Below are 21492 nucleotides of genomic sequence, written 5' to 3'. Positions count from 1 at the left end.
TGCAACTTTTTGTTAAGTTTAATGCATGTATGACATTTTCTACATTGAAACCTGTCCACCAGGCTGTGACCTTTAGGGCTCCTGAACACTGGCGAGGGCGATATCACACCGTGATTCACGGCCAGATATCGCCTCGCAGTCCTGAAAACCCATGGATGCGAGGAATGTTCACAAGGAAACTGCTTTGCATCACTGCGGGGGTTCCCGACATCTCTGCTGCGGCTGTCACAGGAGATCGCGATCTTCTCCCATTGCTGCCAAAAACCCCGCTGAAAACAATGGGCGACATCGCAAAAAGAATGAACATGCTATGAAGTGTGTTCTGCATTGCAATGCGGTGCCATGCAGGGAAATATCACAAGTGTGAATGAACCCATTCAAAAGAGGGGTTTCATATTTGTGCGAGGTTAGTCTCGCCACGCACAAATCTTGCACGATTTTCTCGCCAGTGTGAAGGAGCCCCATTACAGTTTCACACACACTGAAAAATAAAATAATCGGTCTTTAGGCAGAGACACTTGTGTTTATCTTATGTTGTTGGTAATGTGATAACCATCAAAAGTGCAAGTCACTTTGCCTAAAAGGACTTTTGTAAAAAAACCAATTTCAGAATACTGGCTACTAGATGTCAGAAGCGAGGGCAAGTCTTTGCTTGCTGCTGTCCCATGTTGCCCATAGAAGTCGACAGAGGCAGACTCACACAGACATGGCTGCAGTTTATAGTGTTTTATTTTACCCCAGTACAGGATTCACAGCTACACTGCTCAGTACTGCTGTATAAAGTCCTCCATGTTGCTTTTACTTAAGAAGGTGTGCTACTGAGAGATAGGAAGCAAATAAAAAAGTATCGCACCAACAGCGCATAAGATAACACCCTTCTCAGGGGAGGCAAAATAAATGCAGAGCAGTTTTTAGGGAAAATTGACTCAAAATTTCCCAACCAAAGTTGCAATCCACACAAAAGAGTTTCAACGGAAGCAAAAGTTCTGGTGCATAAAATGCAACCCTTAATCTTCCATCTTTAGTAAAAAGTTACAGCGACGTTTCGACCGTCCAACGGTCTTTATCAAGGCTTGATAAAGACTGTTAGACGGTCGAAACGTCGCTGCCGCAGAACTTTTGCTGCCATTTAAACTCTGTGTGTGGATTGCAACTGAGATAGGGGAGCAGGATCTCCTCTTGTGCGCATAGCGTATTGGAGCCATAACAGCTAGTCTCCACCCACCAGCTCTGAGAAAACAGAGAATTATACAGCCTGCAGAAGAGAAAACTGATGAAATTTCCATGTACAAGTCATAGGTGCAGGCTCACACAAGTGTATGGTAAAACACTGCATATAAAATGCAGCATTTTACCGGTGTGTAGAGCTGCGATCACCGCGATTGCGTATGCCTGTGCATGACAGAGTATCTCACGCATGCTGGCATAAACAGTCTTCCCGTTTTTTGTTTGTTTTGAAACTAATTTTGTTTCCTTGCAACATATAAAGTGCTGCACGTACGCAATGTATTTACGCATATACAGCATTTCCATATGCACCCATAGAGAATAGGGCTCTAGCGTGTGTAATACGCTGTTAAATAGAAAATGCTGCAAGTTTAAAAAAACAAAAAAACAAACAAACAGTGGACAGTGTGGGTCCACTTTAAACGGCAATGAAACCAGGGATGCCGCTTCTCCGTGACAGCTTATTACCTCAATTTCTGTTTTATTAACACTCATCCTCCCTGTAGGTCGAGACGATATTTGGGTTGGCTGCACCTGACGAGGTATTTCGAACCCACTTGGGGAAAGGAAATACACCCACACAGATTTGCCTCTTCCCGGAGGTTGCTCCACTCCCCTCAAACAATCAGAGGATTCCCCAGTGAATGTGTGCAGACTTTCTATTGGAACCATGATGATTGGTACGAGGGGTTTTAATAAATGTTTAATGCAGAGTAATATAGAAGTTATCATGCATTATTCCTACAAGCCATACGGAAACACTGTTGATGCAGAATGTGTGGCATTACCCACTCAAGGCAGCACATCTATTATTCATAAACCGCTGCCTGAAGTTAGGAGAAGCAGCCGCATACCCCGAGAATGAAAGCAAACAGTCAATGAACCTGCAGATGGATCACGCCATGATATGGGGAGGGGCGCCTGGATACAAAGAGCATTCTATAACGGCTCCAACAGTCACACACCACCGGCGGACAAGGCCTCCTCAGCAGTCACTGAACTTACACGCCATCAAGGAAAGGAGGAACACGTTACCCTTTTCTGATTAATACATCCACAACAATAAAATTGCTTAACGCTTCATTTTTTGAGCCCCTTCTGAACACGATTCCACAGTTCTCTAAACTTTTTCAGTTCATTTAAGGTTTGATTTATGAATGACCGGTTATACGCTAGCAATTATCAAAAAGTTGCCAATCTAAATGTTAATGACTAATTAAGATCCAAATATAAGAGCAGACATCAGTCTACTAATAGAGGAGTGATCAGGCAACATCATTTACTGAAAATCTCCCCTCCAAGCTAAAAAAAAATCAGTCGTTATACTCCCCTCAAACCAGTCTCCTACCGCAGAAACCTGGACCCACATTGCACTTTCCGCCCTGCTGCTGTGATGACGTCACTGACACATGGACAGTCAACTACCAATCAATCACTGCATTGCTTTGCCCAGTAGTTACCATTCTCCCCAAAAATAAGACCCAACATGATTTTCCTCCAAAAATATGTCCCACTCCAAAATCAAAGAAAGTCAAAATAGTGTCCAGTGTATTAAATAGTGTCTAGGCAGCTAGACATGTAAAAAAGGAAAAGCAATTGGCAATAGAATGCAGCAGGACAGACAGACCCTTCACCAAGAGAAGCAGACACCCCCCTCAAAAGAACCGCCCTCAAAAGATTCCACGAGACCCGAAGTAATAAGGATTGGAAAGTGCCGGGCTCTATCACAGATCAGGTAGTCCCGCTGGTGTCACCCCACTCCTGAGCTCATTATATTAGAGCGTTGTGGCTGCTTCCGGTCACCAGGGGCAGTCAACCGCTACACTTGGCTGCAGTGAAACACGGAAGAGAGCAGCTGAAACGCCAAGGGACCTGACAGCACATAACGAGCTTGTGATAGGAGTGACGCCAGCAGGACTATCCGGATCTGTGTGTGAGCCCAGCACTTGCCAACCCTTGTTTTGGGTCTCGTGGGGTCTTTTCAGGGTTTGGAGAGTTATGATTATGTTCTGGAATGTGAAGACATAACTATATTTGCATAAATGTTGATTTCCTGGTTCATGCTGCAAAAATAAGATATTCCCTTAAAATACGCCCAACACATTTTTTTGTAGGTAGGTGCAGAGTTCAGACGTCCTGCTGTCAAGCTCCATTTGATATTGTATAATGGGCACCATGACGCTGCACCGTCTGATTGGCTGTAGTGGTCATGTGGTTTTGCCGCCCGACTACCTGAAGTCACCGACAAATACTATAGGGAGCTTTCAGCTGCGTCCCCGGGGCCTCAGGAAAGGAGAGTACGCCCTTTTTTTTTTTTTTAATTTTACATAGGGCCCAGCTGAGCCTAATGGCAAAACCCATTTAAGGCTTGGAACTAGGAGAAAGTGATAATAGAGCCATGTTCATGATAACACTGGGGCAATACAGATTTTCAGCATAGGCATCTGAAACTCCTGCTCTTTCTCCTCAGATGGTCATGTGATCTCAATTCTGAGCAGTTCAGGTCTACTTGGGTTGATGTATTCTCAAACTAGTCAGTTTTGCAGTGAGCATAATCCCTATGATAGACCCTACCACAGAAACTGCCTAGATGGGGACATGGACACATTCCTGTCTTACCCTGTTTCCCTGAAAATAAGACATAGCATGCTTTTCCAGAATTCTTGAGAATGCAAAATGATTTTTCAGGCTTTTTGAGGATGCTTGAAATATAAGCCCTACTTCAAAATTAAGCCCTGCTAACAGTTAATTAAAAAGTCAATTTAAATAGTGTCCAGGCAGCTATACATGTAAAAAAGTTAAACCTTTTTGATCAAAAATAAGACAGTGTCTTATTTTCGGGGAAACGCAGTAGTTACTAATGATGCTCACACCGTTATAGTACAGGTGATCACAGCTACTCCTCCTGACAGTATACTCATGATGTGTAGTTTATTCAGGCGACTGTAGAACACATACGGTAATGGCAATGTTGCAGAAATGGTACAGGCTGTAGCTGGGCATGTAATACTGTGCCGATGCATCATGGGATTGATGTGAAAGCAATATGAAAATGGTGTCCGATTAGCATCAGACAGGAGGCTGCACTACAAGGAAGTCACTGCAATATACATGCGAGCGGTCAGGGATGGAAAAAATTAAGTTTTCACCGGAGTGGTTCTTGAAGAAAAGGCAAAGAAAAACCATGGAAATTTTTTCTATACAACCCCCCCCCCACCCCCAAAACAAAAAACCTGTAAAATAGATTATAAAACAAAGTAAAAAAGGCTAATTCAAATCCAAACAAAAGGTTTTCTATATGTATGAACTTCATGATTAATAAAGGCTCACCTCCAGCATACATCACAGCCAGCATGATTGAAGAAATCCACGAGACCTGACTGCTTGTTGCATCAAATATTACTTCTATGTCTTTAAAAAAGACTGTGATTGACTTGGGAAAGGCGTAAGAGTAGCCAATGGACACAAAGGCTGCAAGCACCACAACCCATCCCCAGCCTCCTTCTGGTGGGGTATAACCCATAGGTCCTCCAACCGCAGGCGGCATCTTGCTGGTGGGTCAAGCTCTTCCTTACAACTTCTGAAAGGAGAAAAATATATATAATAAGCAATGCAAGAATATACACCATTACATTCATTATTTGAGGAAGTGAGCAAGTTGCCAATATGCTTTCAAAATATGCTTTTGCTTGATGTACATCACGAGAACCGATCTCCCGATCCACGTCATCGCAGAAGTCTGTTTATAAGTAGCAACTTTCATCATACTACTGCAACAGGGGTTGGGAGGGGTGTAGTCTCCCCTTAAGGAGAGCATCCAGAAGCTGTGTAGAGCCACCTAGGTGGTGAGTGAGGAGACTTACAAGGCAATGCATTCTCCTCTAGGGAATTTAAGCAAATAAGGAAGGTGTAACAATAACTCTGCAGCGCCACCTATAGGATGGCAGCATTCCTTCAAATCAATGTATGACTCTTTAAACAAGTCCATAAAACAATGATTGGGAATAGGAAAGCAAGCCAGACAACCATACACAGGCAGCTCCCTCGGGATGTTTGCCCCTCACCAGTGTGCAGTAGGTTTCTAGCTTAGCTAATGAGAAGCCTATGATGTTGGTCAGGAGGGGTGTCGTCTCTCCTTAAGGAGAGCACCAAGAAGGGGTGAGGAGACTACCATGCATGCTTCTCTGGATAATTTATGCAAATAAGGTGGAGCAATACTTCTGCAGCGCCACCTATTGGATGGCAGCATTCCTTCAAATCAATGTATAACTCTTTAAACAAGTCTTTCAAACAATGATTGGGAATAGGAAACTACTGAATCGGCCACAAACCGCAGCAATTTGTTCCGTATAGAGGGAGTTAAACCTGTTTGTGTTGCTAACGATCAAGTGATTGAGCCAAGATGCACAGGCAAATTGCCAATAATGCCAGTAATCTTACCTACCAAGGTGTCTACACACCCAGTTTGCTGCATCCCGTTTAATGTTAGAGGACGAGGTTACTTTAAGTAACTAGTGCTGAATGACGGCGCATTTACATGGAGGATTTCCCCCAAATGAAACGTGCGTTGCGAGATGCTCAGAAATCGCACGGGACAAGAACCCATTGTTTCTGGTGGAGGCATCTACATGTGCATTTTTTTCTCTTGCAGCGCCCATTCTTTCTTATGCATGCAGGGCTTTTTCATCTGACCAGAGCTGGGTGGATCTATTAAAGTCAATGGGGTCCGCCGGGAGCACTTTGATCACGAGGATTACGCTTTCCTGCTCCCCAGAACGGAAGTTCAAAGAAACAGAAAAAAAATCATTCAAACAAGCTAAAGTGAACGATAAATTTTTTGGTGTAAACACGAGTCAACGACCGAATGGCAAGTGTTCACTTTCTGTTCGTCCCATTTTATGCAGGCGTAAACACAGTTGGCTCGTTCGCTAATAGTTTGGTTTAAACAGCGCTCATTCAGTCGTTCTCATTCTCTTTTATAGCAAGTGTGAAAGACTGAACAATTCTTGTTGAACGAGCCAACGATGCATCTGCCTGTCTAGGCGGGCTGCACGACAGCGAACAAGCCAACGGTGACATCAGTCGCTCGCACAGCTCGTCTAAAGCACCCCAAAGGCAGCCGTACAAGGGATTAAGCGTATATACTCTTGCGATGGCGTAACGTATATGCAGGGTGTGTGGCCGTGTGCTATTGCCCCCATATCCGTGTTTTTACTGTACTTTTTTGAGCTGCTAGGACTGCTCACATCAGTGTGGTCCTGGTAGTACAATATTTCAGGAGGCGGGCCAGCCTACTTAGTTCCAGGTTTTCTGTGCAAAATCTTATTTTGCAGCGCGCAATTTCATGCGCAGCAAAATAGAGCAGGTCCCGTTTTTTTACCGCAAGCTTGAAATGTGTAAAAAACACACCTTATGAAGGAACCCATTTAAATCAATGGGTTATATCCGCCGTGTATTCTGCACTCAGATATGTGGATGCAAATGCGCTTGTGTGCAGGAACCCCAAGTGCAGCTCGCATCCACCGCATGCCACTAATGCGTCCACAATTTAGCACTGCTGACCATCTGCTCCAGTAAACCTGCAATGGGCAGCATGGGTTTGCTGCCAGCTACTTTTTGCAAAGTAAAAAAAAAAAAAAAGGATGCCAAGAATAAATAAGTACGAGCAGCCAGTAAGCAGTAAGGAAAAGTTTGGAAAGCAGCGAGTCATAAATGTAGAGAGCTCTGAGGGGGCCCGATTTCTGGAAACAGAAGCAATAGGAGTCAGGAAATCCTTCAAGGGGGTCAGAGAGTTGAAGCAGAAGAGCTGACTGTTTCCCAGCAGCTCTCAGGGTGACGCTAGGACAGAGCAGCGGGCTGTAGTGATACGTGACACCGCTGATCTACGTGCAGGATGTGCCTACAAGAGGGGTTTTTTCTGCATTTTGGAACATGCTGCCTTATTAGTAAGAATTACGTAGCCAGGAAGAGAGCAGCGTTATTCCCCCAGAAGGGCGACGTCTTACTGAGCAGGGTGAAAAGAGGAAGCAGATATGTAGTGACTAGTACTTGGCCCCATATCTGCTGTATCAGTCTTCTACTCCGGACGCCTTATATGTCAGGTCTCACAAATGCCAGAATATCAGACGCTCCCAATACTCCAAATGTAAATAACGGTAGGCTTTTTTTTTTTCTCTAAAAACACTACTGCAGTTTTTGATCCAGTTTCAGAGCCAACGCCAGGAGTCGATTCACAAGGGATGGGGAACGCACAAATAAAGACTTTCCTGTCAGATCCACTCCTGGCTTTGGCTCAAAAAAAGCTTGAAAATGTAGTGTTTTTTGTTTTTCCAAAAAATGAAAATTGTTTTAAAAGATGGACTTTTACCTACTTTCAGCTTTATCTGCTAGGCTTAGAGGCTAAAAGTAGGTGGCCCGCTGAGTCCTGGGATGTAAGGGTTATATTTGCATTCCCCATTGTTACCCGGGTGTTGGCCCTGGAAACCGCTGCTCCATGCATGGAGCAGCGCTACTAAATAGTCCCCCCATTCTAATATTATAATGGGAGGACTACTTAACAGTGGCTTCCAGCTCTAATACCGGGGGAACAATGGGGTAGGAAAGTACAATACTTGCATGCCCGGACTCAGCGGGTCACCAGCTTTTAAGCTTAGCCAATAAGGCTAAAAGAAGTGAAATTCTCTTTTAAGGCTTTATTAATGCTTTTAGAGCAAAAACGAGAGTACAAACATTAAAGGGGTTGTACAGTTACCGGAAAACATTGCCCTTCTAGCTTCAAAAGGTGTTTAAGAAAATGCAGCATTTACCCTTTTGCCGGGGGGATCCAGCACTGTAGCCCCACCAGCCTCCCACTGTTTGCTGTAGAAGAGTGGCACCAAGTCACCTGACTGCTACAGCCAATCAGAAGCTGCAGCATCACCACTTGAATCCTGGACGCCGTAAGCTCAGAGCGATGATGTTGCAGGCTCCGGACAAACCCTTTAAACAAGGTATAACTTTTGTCCCACAAAAACCCTTTCATAGAGCAAACAGGTTGGCCATAATGTAGACATTATCAGAGTCCCGGCTACACAAAAGGCTTTGAACGTTTGATTTACAAACTTTTGGAGCCAAGTAAAATGTATATTAAACACATCAAATAATCTCTTAAACCACATACAATTGTAGCTGTGATGAACTGTATAGATAAGACTGCAAGTCCAATTATATCAAAGAAAAGCAGAACTTATCCGGAAATATGCACCCCATCAGTTACACCCTTCTGCTGCCACCCCTCTGAGGGAAGGGGGTTGGGGGAAAGGGTTGCAAATGGGTCATCTGCCCCGGGTGCAGTTGGAGAGGGGTACACTCAGTGCACACACAGTAACCAGAGAATGTAGGAGTGATGACACAGTCCTCCCCTTTCCTCTGCATGACCAAGAGAGTACTTGCAGAGCAGGACCCTTCTATGTGCATCTTCTTGCCGCTCACTGAAGTGTCTGTCCCGGGAGTGAGCATGGAGCACTGGCCATTGTGAAAGGGTGAGAGGGAAGGAGGACAAGGAACAGGTAAGTCTAGTGCAGTGTTCCCCAACTCCAGTCCTCATGGAGCACCAACAGGTCATGTTTTCAGGATTTCCTCAGTATTGCACAGGTGATGTAATTATTGTCGGTGCCTCAGGTGTTCTTACCATAGGAGATCCTGAAAACATGACCTGTTGGTGGTCCCTGAGGACTGGAGTTGGGGACCTCTGGTCTAGTGTGTAAGGTAAGGTTGGACGAGAGGAAACTGACAAGCTTGGTACAAATGGCGATTTACTGCCTTAGCGCTTCCTGCAATCTGGTTGGTGCCCTCTGCTGCCCGTCCACGGCTGTGATGGAATATTGCTAGCGATATTCTGCCACAGGGGAGGAGGGGGGAGCGCTGACAGGTCTCCGCGAAGAGCCTATGTAATAAACAGGCCCACTACGGAGATTCGCAGCATGGCGCAATTATAATCCTGCAAGCAGAGAATCGCAACGATTCTCCGCTCGTGGACGTCGGGCCTATCGAAAGCTTTTCATAGCGTGATCCACTGGTGATTTCTTTCACGCTGCGGAATTCCACAGTAGAATTCCGCAGCGTGAACATTGCAAGGCAAAAAGCTATTAGGTTCAATAGAACCTAATAGCTGCAAGATAATGCCGCAGATTTCTGACGCAATCCGTCCATAGAAATTAGGCCTAAATGAGAACTTTAACCCTTCACTGACCAGATAGTACAAGTGGTAATTACTGCCTGTGAGCTCCAGGCTGACCTTTAAGTGTTTCCTGCTGTCATTAAACATTAGAGGGTGCAGGCAGATCAGTATGTGCCCCCTACAGCAGCTTCTGGGGCCCATAACACATTCTGGGACTTAAGGCCGCTCTCACACAGCCCGCTTTTTACCACAATTAGTGCGGCATTTCAAAGTACACAGGAGAGGTCATATTGCATATAGCCATTTTTTTGGTAGTTTGGAAAGGTTGTACTTTTGCCGCTGACAGTCCTACAGCCAGAAGTATAAATTGGGATTAGATTAAAGGGGTTGTCCCGCGGCAGCAAGTGGGTCTATACACTTCTGTATGGCCATATTAATGCACTTTGTAATGTACATTGTGCATTAATTATGAGCCATACAGAAGTTATAAAAAGTTTTTTACTTACCTGCTCCGTTGCTAGCGTCCTCGTTCCCATGGAGCCGACTAATTTTCGCCCTCCGATGGCCAAATTAGCCGCGCTTGCGCAGTCTGGGTCGTCTGCTCTCTTCAATGGAGCCGCTCGTGCAGAATGCCGGCTCCGTGTAGCTCCGCCCCGTCACGTGCCGATTCCAGCCAATCAGGAGGCTGGAATCGGCAATGGACCGCACAGAAGAGCTGCGGTCCACGGAGGGAGCAGACCCCGGCGGCCATCTTCAGCAGGTAAGTATGAAGACGCCGGACCGCCGGGATTCAGGTAAGCGCTGAGCGGTTTGCTTTTCTAACCCCTGCATCGGGGTTGTCTCGCGCCGAACGGGGGCGGGGGTTAAAAAAAAAAAAAACCCGTTTCGGCGCGGGACAACCCCTTTAAATTTCTGTGGACATTTCCTGTTCATATACAGAGTTTTATAAATCCACCATTACATTATGATACCTGTCTCTGCTTCTACAACCAACTCATCTCTCCAGCTAAATGGAGCCTTAAAGGGATTGTCCAAGTCTGAACTATTGATGACCCATCACTGCAGCTCCTGTTCTCACGGGTCTTCAGACTAGAATGGGGTGTACAGCGAATAGGGTCTGTGAAAATCAGATGGCACACAGACAGCATCAGGGTTGGGTTTCATTTTCTGCCCGAGTTTCTTGAGTGGAACTCGCTGGCATGTGGTCATCTGAAGACGCCTTCATATGATCAGGCCCCATACCTTTTGAATGCTGTCTGCAGCACATCACTATAACCTTGAGGGGCAGAGAGAGGGTCACATCTACTTTTAGGCCTCATGCCCACAGCCGGGTCAAATTCCAATTTTGAAATCTCACAGTGGAATCAGAACTTGGTGCCTAAACAGTGAACCACCCCAGACACCCTATACTCACCTGTCCGGATCCGCTGCGAGTGTCTCGGGTAGCGAGCGGGCGCGCATGCGCAGTGCATAACGTGCTGTCGATGAGGCGGATCCACAGCAACTAGCCATTGCAGTAAATGGAAGCTGTCTGTGTGATTTTCCGTACTAGAGGCTGCTGGGATTCTCCCCCACAAGCAGAAAGATCGCAGTTGATTTCAGCTTGTGGGCAGGGACGAATCTTAACATAGCAAGTCTATGGATGGACATTGCTGCGGAATTCGCGACAGGAGTCTGGCTGTCAACTCCGCAGCGAAAATCCGTCCGTGGGCATTGGGTCTTAGACAGCACAAAGTGGGCATTACCACCTTTTGGGGCACAAAACTGATTTACTACGTGAGGCATAAAGGGGGCACTAATACTATATGCTGCACAAAGTGAAGTATTACTATGTAAAGGCACTGGGAGCAGTAGCAGAACGGAGAGAGCGGCAGAGATGAGTCATGGCTACAAGACGTTTTTCTTGATGGCCTGGGCCCAGATAGAAAACAAAAGTTAAAAAGTGGATTACTCCAGTCGGAGGAGAGGTCACCTGTGATCACTGGGAGGTAACAGCACTGTAATCACTAATCACTGTGTAGAACGGATAACACACTATTCTATGGGGACATCATTTAGAAGTATGCTAGAGTTGAGCCGCTATGTTATAAAAGTTGCGTGTGTGTTTTTTTTTTTTTTTTTTTTTTACTTTTTATGGAAGGTATGGGGAGGAAAGGCCTAACTGTGTAACTTAGGCCGGGCTCTCACAGGCGGATTTGGATTGCGGATTCTGCGATTGCCTTCTGCGGTAAAATGCTGGCATTGAAAGGCATGCATTTTTGCTTTTCCATTCACACTCAGATACGAATTGCATATTCTGTGAATGAAAGAAAAAAAAAAAACTAAACAAAAACAAAAAAAAAAAAAAAAAAAATCGCAGCATGCTCTATTTTAGCGGGGATTCTGCAGGGACGGACCCCATTGAAGTCAATGGATGTAAGTGTTCCATTGCCCATTCATAATTAAATATTGGATTTCAGCGTCAGGAACGCTCACAACTTCAATAGAAAGCCAGAATGCTGGATGGAGGGAGGAGAGAGCGCTTTTTCTGTGCAAATGACACGCTGTGCATAGCGCACATTTAGGCTCGCATCAGCCATTATTCGCAATTCCTTTCTACAAAAGAATCGCAGGTCTTCTGCTGTGGAAATCTGTTTATGCGGAATCCGACCTGTTGGCGAGAGCCGGGCCTTAGGGCTTGTGCTCTTAATGTATTAAGATCCTAGCTACACCACGGGTGAAGCCTGTGACCCTTCAGCTGCACCCCTGGTTTTACCTACAAGGCCAATCACTTAGTCACTAGAAGAAAAATATAACCTACTTAAGCGTACCAGACGTTGGTGCAGTGCGCCGATGCTGACAGGGACTGGTCACCAGTTTATAGCACATTAAAATAACCGCGCGGCAGTTTTACGGTTGCGGTACGTCCCACACCATTTCCTTATCAATGTTGATGAAAGCATTCCTGTATAATTGAGGTCTGAACATACAGCCAAGCGGTCTGATGGGTGGGCTCAACCGGCTCCCATTTTTCAACAGTCCGCCTCCCCAGCCCCGGTACGTGGAGAATATAGTTGGCATCATCCATGCACCGCTGTGAGATCTCAGACGAGCTACCCAAACCTACCAACAAATAGGAGCTGGTCTGCGCAGAGATCTCAGAGTGGTGCATGGATGTTGCCAGGTATGTCACCCACAGCTAACGGAGGACCACCCACTGGACGGCACGGCTGATCTCCAATCATTGTACAGTACGATTCCATCACCACTGAAGAGAAGCAGAGCTGGAAACACTGTAGCGGTAATTGTTAGAATGTGCTAAAACTGGTGACGGGTTCCCTTTAACTTAAAGCCCTGCATGTGTAAATAGGGGAAAAAAAGGTCGCCGGGTACTTTCACACAGGTGACTGAAAAGCTGTGCCTGAAACATGGGGCAGCACTCGGACAGCGACGCGTACTATTCTGATCCGAAAACCTGACAATAGGACCTGCTGCACTATCAGTCAGAGAAAAAAAACAACCTGTGTGCATACACCTGTTCAAATAAATGAGCGCCATTTCTGTTGAATTTTCGCTCAAAAATAGGCTGCCTACACACCGGCGAGTTTTGCTGCCCAATATCGCACTATTTTTATGCCGACGGGAGGTGTTCTTCTGGCAAAAAAGTCCTTCCAGCACTTCTATGAAGTAGCGATTCTCTGGCGCAGCCTTCGAGCAAGTTAGAGGATCAACACGTTGCACACCTTGATAACAATGGGAAACACTTGCCGATCCTGGCTTGGGTTTCAGCGGCGCTGGAGTAACGCAACTTTACTGAAGTGATGCGAGGCGTTGTGTGTTAAAAAATCCTCCCAACCTGCGGGAACATTGCACGAGCGCGATAATTGGGCTGAGTTTCATTGCCAGATATCGCGCTCGCCTGTGTGAAATTAGTCCAATGGCTCTCACACTGGCAATCGCAATTTTGCTCATGAGAGGTCTGAGCGTCAGCAATGCTTTTTCTTTCAAAACCATCGCTTTCGCTTATCTCACGATAGACCATAGGAGTTTCTAATGTTACATCACACGCAAACTGCAAGTATCAGCAATATGATAAAACTAAACATGGGAGAAAAGCAAAAACGCAGAAAGATAGGGCATGCCGGGATTTTTTTTTCACTCGACATGGCATGAGTGAAAACATTGCAAATGTGAATGAAACCACTGAAAAAAAAATCATTGCTCTCATAATTCTGTGTTTTCACTCACTCTCGCATCGCATGATTTTACCACAAGTGTGAAGGCACACTTCTTTCCCCCAAAACAAGGAGCTTTGGCAATTTTAACACTGTTTTTCTCGTAGCAAAAAACACTAAAACCACCTTAGTTGTAGATTTATAGTACAGTAGGAACAGACCTACTCACCATGTGTTGATTCCGAAGATCGCACCATGCCCTGGGTCCGAATTACTCCACAGTCTTTTCTACAGCAATAAAAAGGCACACTTAACCTAAACCGGATCCATACCATCCAACGCAGCCGATGCCGGTCACACAACAGCACAGGCCACCGACACCTACCAACCTGACTGTAAAGCTGATCGGAGGCTCCTTTAAGTCAGACGCAACTCTTCGAGACTGAAGCATGACTTGGCCCCGGCACAAGAGTAAATGAGACTGGAACAAGCTCTGGAATTGTTCATGTTACCACTAAGTCTCGTGACAAGGACAAGCATTTATAGCTGGAGAGGCCACACGGCCGGATTATGACTTCACATCAGATGCTTTCAGGTTGGAAATAGAAGCCGGTGGCATTCGGAGGAGGTTGGAGCTCTTGCATCACCGGTCATTAAAGGGACTAGAGCATATTGATTAGCAAAGGTTTCACACCAAATTAAACTAATTGCATTCATCTGGAATACAGTAGCGGAATGGTTAACCCCTAGCAGCCGGGGCTACTCTGTCTTCCAGCGATCACATTACAGTGTGGCAGCAGATCTTCTCTGTGCCGATAGGCAAAGCTGTCCTTGTGAAGGTGTTGGAGAACTTGTTGTGTAGTAGATCGGAGAGAACCATGTAAACTGTAGAAGGGCAGGACGTTCTCCGATGCATATAGAGATTCTCCTCTACACCTGTCCCGGGCGATTACACATCTATATCTGAACGGAGCTACTACATCCGACACGTCACCGCACACCTGGTATGTAACGGCGATTCACACGGCTAAACCACAACACATTCACCACTTGTCAAGCTAATTCAGGTGTGTTTGCCTCTTACACTTGGCAGAGAATCAAGACGTAAATAGATATTAGCGAAACGGTGCGCTTTCGGAACCTGGTTATAAACTTGTCTAGGTGCTTGTCACTTGTGTCCTCCTACAGGCGGTCATGTGGCACCTTGTAGCCAAGTATCATGGGCCTATTATAAGGACCAAGACGCACCAACAACTACTACAGCAATGACCAATTTACTATTTTTTCCCTTTCAACTAATCTTAAAGCTCCTTTAGGCTGGCTGCACACAGATGTATCTGCGCGAGCACATTTGCGCATGCAATACGTTGAGAATAGAACTCATTGATGTCAATGGGTTTGTTCACATGCATGTTTTGGCACGTGCAATTCAGGTCATACAAAGAAATTTTTTTTTTTTATTGTATATCTCATCTTTCTGCATAATTGTGCACCAAAATTCCCCATAGAAGTCAATGGTCTGTGGAAATGTGAACGTGATACGCAAGGAGACGTGTGAAACACTGCGTAATTCCACTGTTGAACACATTTGCAACTCAGATAAAGTAGTCATTTCAAATCGGTGCGCATTTGTGTTCTGCACGCAAAACAAATGTCATGCGGGCAGAAAAAAAGATAGCCGATACGCACGCAAAAATGTTGCACTAAGGTGTGCGCAATTGCACTTTCGCTTGTGTGATGAGACACATTCACACGGGCGTAAAGAATAAAATACATTGATTTCAATGCATTCACTCACAAATGTGTATTATGCATGCCAGTTTCGGTCACAAAAAAAAAAAACACGCAGCTTGTCCTAATTTTGGTCCAAATAAGGGAGATGGAATTTTGGTCCATAATACACACTGAAATGGGCCATAGAAGTGAACGGGAATGAGCAAATCCGCATGAAACGTGTATTCATTGTGCATAAACTCAATGGTCCCTCCTTGAGTTTTTTTTTGTGTAAATACACAGCGTTTACACGTGCAAAAGAAAAATTTGCAAGAGGTGAAATACACCCTGAAGAGTGCGGCTACGGTCTGGGAGACAGTTGCGCATTCCTGGACCGAAAACCACATAAGCCCGTGTAAATGAGTGGCTTACTTAAACACATTGTTTCCATTGTACACATGAAGGGCAGGAACAACGCATCTCCTTGCCAGTAATGTCATTCAAGTAATGTGCAAGTCATAAGCTTACAGGCAATTTAGTAAAGTGTCAACAGAAGCCGGGTCAACTACTTCACCCGCTGTCAAGTCACTCCGAACTGTCCCATGTCACCACTTCACACAGAAGGAATATCAGAAGATACTTAAACTGGAGTGCAACACTTATGATCCAAGGAGACGACCAACTGGAAGACCCAACCCCCCCCCCCCCTGGGACTACCGCTGTACAAGACATCTACAGCCCATGGTGGGTTCTGGTCGCCATCTTCCATTGGGGCAGCTAGGACTAGAAAGGTGGCATCAGTCCCGGCCAGCCCTCCTACCGAAGAAAACATGCCGGAGCGTCACAAGCTCCGGCCAACAACCCCACTGATCTCCAGAACATTGTGCCAGTCACTGCGGGGGTCGCTTCTTGCTTTGCAGTGACATCTGTAACAAAGGGAGTGGTGGCCGAGCATGTGTGGTCAGCACGCCTTCACTTTCAATGGGGTTAACAGAAACATTCGAGCAGGTATGGATTGGGTATCTCGGTACTGGTGCATCTTGTCTCCACTGGAAGTGGGTAGAGACATGGGTGTGTGCTGGTGGAGTAAAACTGAACGCCCCCAGCTGATGATTGGCTACCTGGACGCCGGGTGAAGACCGCGGATGACAGCCTGCGTGGGCCGGGGAAAAACCGCATGGCCATGGCTTGTCGGCAGCGGACGGGGGAAGACATTAGGTGCCAGTGGGGAGAGTGACAGCAGCCGACGGCAGGGCAGCCTAAATGCTTCTATGTGAGAGCAGGGCCACATAAAGCACAGGACCAGGAGAGGCACAGGAATTCAACAGAACATAGGAGTCGTGGGGGAGGCCTGTAGGCGACAAGGAAAGGATGAAGGGGAGATAATCTTACACACATGGGTGGAGGCGGGCCCACAAGAGGATATGGGAGGACGGCGGCAGGAGCATTAGAGGCTCTAGGAGCGCTACAGAGGCTCTAGGAGTGCCGATGGAACGCCAGGCGGAGGTGTGCCCTTGCGTTTGGGGAGCAGCCAATCCGCATTAGTGGCTGTCACCTGCCCCTCCCCTATAAGTCAACTCACACAACACAGGTCTCCACCCATTCTTCTGGTGGAGACAAGATACACCAGTACTGGGTATATCCGCAGCCCCATTGAAAGGGAATGGAAAGCTGGTGCGTGACCAGCGCTCCACTCAGTCTCCTCCTCAGGCTACATTCACATGAGCATGAATTTCATAAGGGCTCATGTCCACGGGCAAAATGTGATTTAAAATCCGCAGCGGATCTCCCGCGCGCGGATCCGCACCCCATAGGGATGCATTGACCACCCGCGGGTAGATAAATACCCGCGGATCGTCAATAAAAGGCATTTAAAAAAAAATGGAGCATGAAAAAATCTGGACCATGCTCCATAAAGAAATAAATTAAGGAATGTCGTATTTTTTCACTTCCCTTCGAAAGCATCACCCATTGTTTTCAATGGGACCTTTAAGACCTTGCATGCCGCGTGATGTGATGTTTTACATTGATTTCAATGAGAAATACCTGCGCTCTTTTGACGCGTGTGAAACGAGCGGCTGAAACCACTTGACAGAACCAAATAGTGCCAAACAGACCCCAGTGACTATAATGGGATCCGTTCTGTTTCCACTCAGCTGCCCAGCATCTTACCGGAAGAAAAAGTGCTGCGTGCAGCGCCATTTATTCTGGTATTATGCCGGATCTGCGACGGAACACAGACACTTCAGCGTAGATGTGAACCTGGCCTAAAGCAGTTTTCACACGGCCTAGAAAAATCGCAAAAGTTTTATGCGTTGCAAGATGCACAAATACGAACCCCTTTCTTTTGAATGGGGTCATAGATGAGTGATTTTACACAAATTGCAGCACGTTCCATCTTTAGCCATGCCCTTGAATTGAATCGCCATTGTTTTCAACGGGGCCGGCGGCAGCACCACAACGTGTGCTAGATGTACATGGGGCATGATTCACAGCCCGATATGCGATTTCCCCGCAGATGTGAGGCGTTTTTATATTAAGGGAAGTAGCGATCCTCTACAGTTGCGGCGGCGGATCGCAGAGTGTCTCCCAATTGTTTTAATGGGGAAACCTTGCATAGGTGAATGTGGTGTGATGCTGCGGCCGCCCCCATTGAAAACAGTGGGAGATGTTGGGGCATGGCTGAAGATACAGTATGTCGCGATTTTTTTTCCCCCACGTCACGGTGCGATGAGCTTTTTTTTCTGCACGAGTATGACCCCATTCTAAAGAATCAGATTCATATTTGTGCCTCTCGTAATTACATTCTGAGACGTACAGGTGCAAGCCATCACGTCTAGTAACTCTGTAGCCAGGAGATGGCGTCTAGTCGCCGACCTGCAACATTGTGTTCTTAGTCGCAGTCTTGTATGTAAAACCTGGGAGGCTGAAAGTATCACTACAGCGAACTCCTGTCCCGGTACGGAGACGCCCCTCATGATGAGCAGCGCACACTGCCAGCGCCTGCTCTTCTGGCCGGGAGGAGGGAGCGCACACTGCTGGATTACCCCTCATACGCACCATAAAGGGAGAAGCCTCTAGTACAGAGCAGCCACAGTGTAAACACGTTAACAGCTTGCGCTTCATTCTAGATGGCAGCGGTGATCTGATAGAACAATCTGCTGAGTAGTAAGTGATCGGATCATCCCTGGACAACACCACACCTGTACAGGTGAGACCTCAACGGAAACTGTTCTGCGGGAGAGAAGCCATTACTGGAATACAGAGATGCGAGCGGTATTTCATTAGTGGCGCGCACGCCGGGTATTTTCCGCTGCGGATTTGTGTGGAAGGTACGCAGTGCACTACAATACAGGCCAAGAGGATGAGATGTCATGAAATGCCGTATGCAGCACATCCACCGTGTAAACTGAGGACTGTAAATCCACAGAATCTAGCCGGTCAGAGGGTGAAGGCTGTGCTAATCCTGCCACCAGTCCACATGTAACATGATGCGGGCAACAACTACACTTTTCCAGAAACTTCTCCTCTCAGCACTTTTGAGAAGCATTTTTAGCCGAGGACGGGTACAAAGTGCGCAATAACTCAAACCAACAATACAAAAGGCAAACATGGAGTTAAGAACTTGCTATCAATGCACGGAAATGTTACTGTAACTTGTGTTTCCTGCATAAACAGAGAATTTAGGGTATTCTGACCCCATTTTACATGATACACTGAATGTAAGGGCGGGAGGTGACAACTCATCAAGAAGATGCATGAAGTCACATAGGGGAATGTATGACAATGCAGAGGAAAGCGGCTGCCACAGCCAATCAGATACCAGCTGGCACGTTGTAACCTGCAGTAGGGAAAACTCAAACAGCGACCTCCGCAGCATCAGTGACCCCCCCTCCTCCCCCTGCAGAGCATCAGTGAACCCCCCCCCCTCCCCCTGCAGAGCATCAGTGAACCCCCCCCTCCTCCCCCTGCAGAGCATCAGTGAACCCCCCCTCCTCCCCCTGCAGAGCATCAGTGAACCCCCCCTCCTCCCCCTGCAGAGCATCAGTGAACCCCCCCTCCTCCCCCTGCAGAGCATCAGTGAACCCCCCCCTCCTCCCCCTGCAGAGCATCAGTGAACCCCCCCTCCTCCCCCTGCAGAGCATCAGTGAACCCCCCCTCCTCCCCCTGCAGAGCATCAGTGAACCCCCCCTCCTCCCCCTGCAGAGCATCAGTGAACCCCCCCTCCTCCCCCTGCAGAGCATCAGTGAACCCCCCCCCTCCTCCCCCTGCAGAGCATCAGTGAACCCCCCCCTCCTCCCCCTGCAGAGCATCAGTGAACCCCCCCCTCTCCTCCCCCTGCAGAGCATCAGTGAACCCCCCCCCCTCTCCTCCCCCTGCAGAGCATCAGTGAACCCCCCCCCCTCTCCTCCCCCTGCAGAGCATCAGTGAACCCCCCCCCTCTCCTCCCCCTGCAGAGCATCAGTGAACCCCCCCCCTCTCCTCCCCCTGCAGAGCATCAGTGAACCCCCCCCCTCTCCTCCCCCTGCAGAGCATCAGTGAACCCCCCCCCCCCTCCTCCCCCTGCAGAGCATCAGTGAACCCCCCCCCCCTCCTCCCCCTGCAGAGCATCAGTGAACCCCCCCCCTCCTCCCCCTGCAGAGCATCAGTGAACCCCCCCCCTCCTCCCCCTGCAGAGCATCAGTGAACCCCCCCCCTCCTCCCCCTGCAGAGCATCAGTGAACGATTGTGAGGGTGGTTTCACAGAGGCGACCGCGATATCGCTATGAGAAAACTGCAGCCTAATCGAGTCTTTGTTCCAACAACATCGCTGCTTGCGAATTTTGAGCGCGAGTTGGTCCACGATTTTTTTTTGTAAGAGAATAGGACTTTCTAATGTTAAAAAGAATACCGACCTATCACACAGACACTGCACCTACCTCACACGCACCCGCAGGTGATCACGCTAACCACACCCCCCGGAAGAAGGGGGCGCAGAGACATTTAGACAGCCTTCCTCCCCTCAGTAAGCAGATCATCAGGTGCGTCCGGAAGCTCAGACCCTGCGATTAAGGCACCCGCTACCCATTACACACCCACTGCCACTACTTACTGCATAGAAATACACAATGACACTTTGAAGACAAACTTGCCTGCACAGGTGTCCCCGCGCCCGCTGGCGGACAAACCCCGAGAGGCCATTTGACATCCTTCACTCGTTCAAACGCCAAGTCATTTGGTGTAGAGTCCGCTCATGCCACCGGTTTATACGACGGATGCATCGTGGGTTTGTTCGCTGTATAAGCAAGAACTGAACCAGCGCTATGTAAACCCAGCGATTCGTGAACGAACCAGCAATGGATTTTAGGCCCGCAGAAAATCAGCGAACGATTTATAATTCATCCGTTGGTGCGTTTACACTGAGCGATCACGGTTCACTTTCGCTCATTTGAACGATACTCATTCTGTGTAACAGCATCTTAAGGGTTAACTTATACAAGCGTGTTGTGCGATGTCCGCGTATACACCAGCCTGGACAGCGCGCAGACATACGGAGGTCAATGTGCGAATTCAATGTACAATTCTAAACCATTTTACATCATACACTGAACAGAAGGGTGGGAAGCCACAACTTATCAAAAAAGGGGTCCGAAGCCACAACTTATCAAAAAAGGGGTCCGGAGCCACAACTTATCAAAAAAGGGGTCCGAAGCCCCAACTTATCAAAAAAGGGGTCCGAAGCCAGACGGGGGGACATCACCGGATGCTAACCGTGCTTCATGAATTCTTTACTGAGAAATTCAAATGAGTTTGGGTCCGTTTCAGTGGAATTTTTTGCAGAAATAGATAGATGTCTTACAGAAGTAAAACCGACGCGGGCGGCTTACGGAACCGCACGCGATTTTACAGGCATCTTTAGCAGATGCAACACCGACAGGTTTTATACGCTCATGTGAATTCAGCTGAACTTCACTCACATGCCGCTCTACATCTGACGTGTATTTCCATAGCAGAGATCCAAGCCTGACCCTTGGATGCCTGCCACGGCATTGCTGCAGATGAGCGGCGGTGGGCGCCGCAGATCCATGCGAGGGTCAGCCCCGCTGTCATCTGGAGGGATAACTTCCACCTGGAATACACAGAAAGCTCCCAGTAAGGAGTGCAGAAACCCCATTATCAGGCATAGGACAAAGACCGTCTACAGACTCGGGCCCAAAACCCAGCATGTGTGAACGTGGCTATAGAACACATCAGATGGGA

At 47.3% G+C, this 21492-nt stretch overlaps 1 protein-coding gene across 6 annotated transcripts in view; it reads right to left on the bottom strand.

The window, feature by feature from the left end:
* The window catches only part of SLC16A1 (solute carrier family 16 member 1), a 47755-nt gene that overhangs the window by 9507 nt on the left and 16756 nt on the right, over positions 1–21492 (bottom strand). For 3 of the 6 annotated variants that reach the window (XM_066600059.1, XM_066600053.1, XM_066600058.1), the window contains exon 2: positions 4558–4807. In XM_066600059.1, the coding sequence (XP_066456156.1) occupies positions 4558–4774 (217 nt within the window). In that variant the 5' untranslated portion in view covers positions 4775–4807. Of the gene's footprint in view, positions 1–4557; positions 4808–13768; positions 13897–13928; positions 14030–21492 lie in introns of those variants that run through there. The other 3 variants (XM_066600055.1, XM_066600057.1, XM_066600054.1) reach the window with 3 other exon arrangements.

This window comes from Eleutherodactylus coqui, chromosome 4 (assembly GCF_035609145.1).
Source record: "Eleutherodactylus coqui strain aEleCoq1 chromosome 4, aEleCoq1.hap1, whole genome shotgun sequence".
Taxonomy (NCBI): domain Eukaryota; kingdom Metazoa; phylum Chordata; class Amphibia; order Anura; family Eleutherodactylidae; genus Eleutherodactylus; species Eleutherodactylus coqui.
This window is presented reverse-complemented; position numbering and strand designations above follow the sequence as displayed.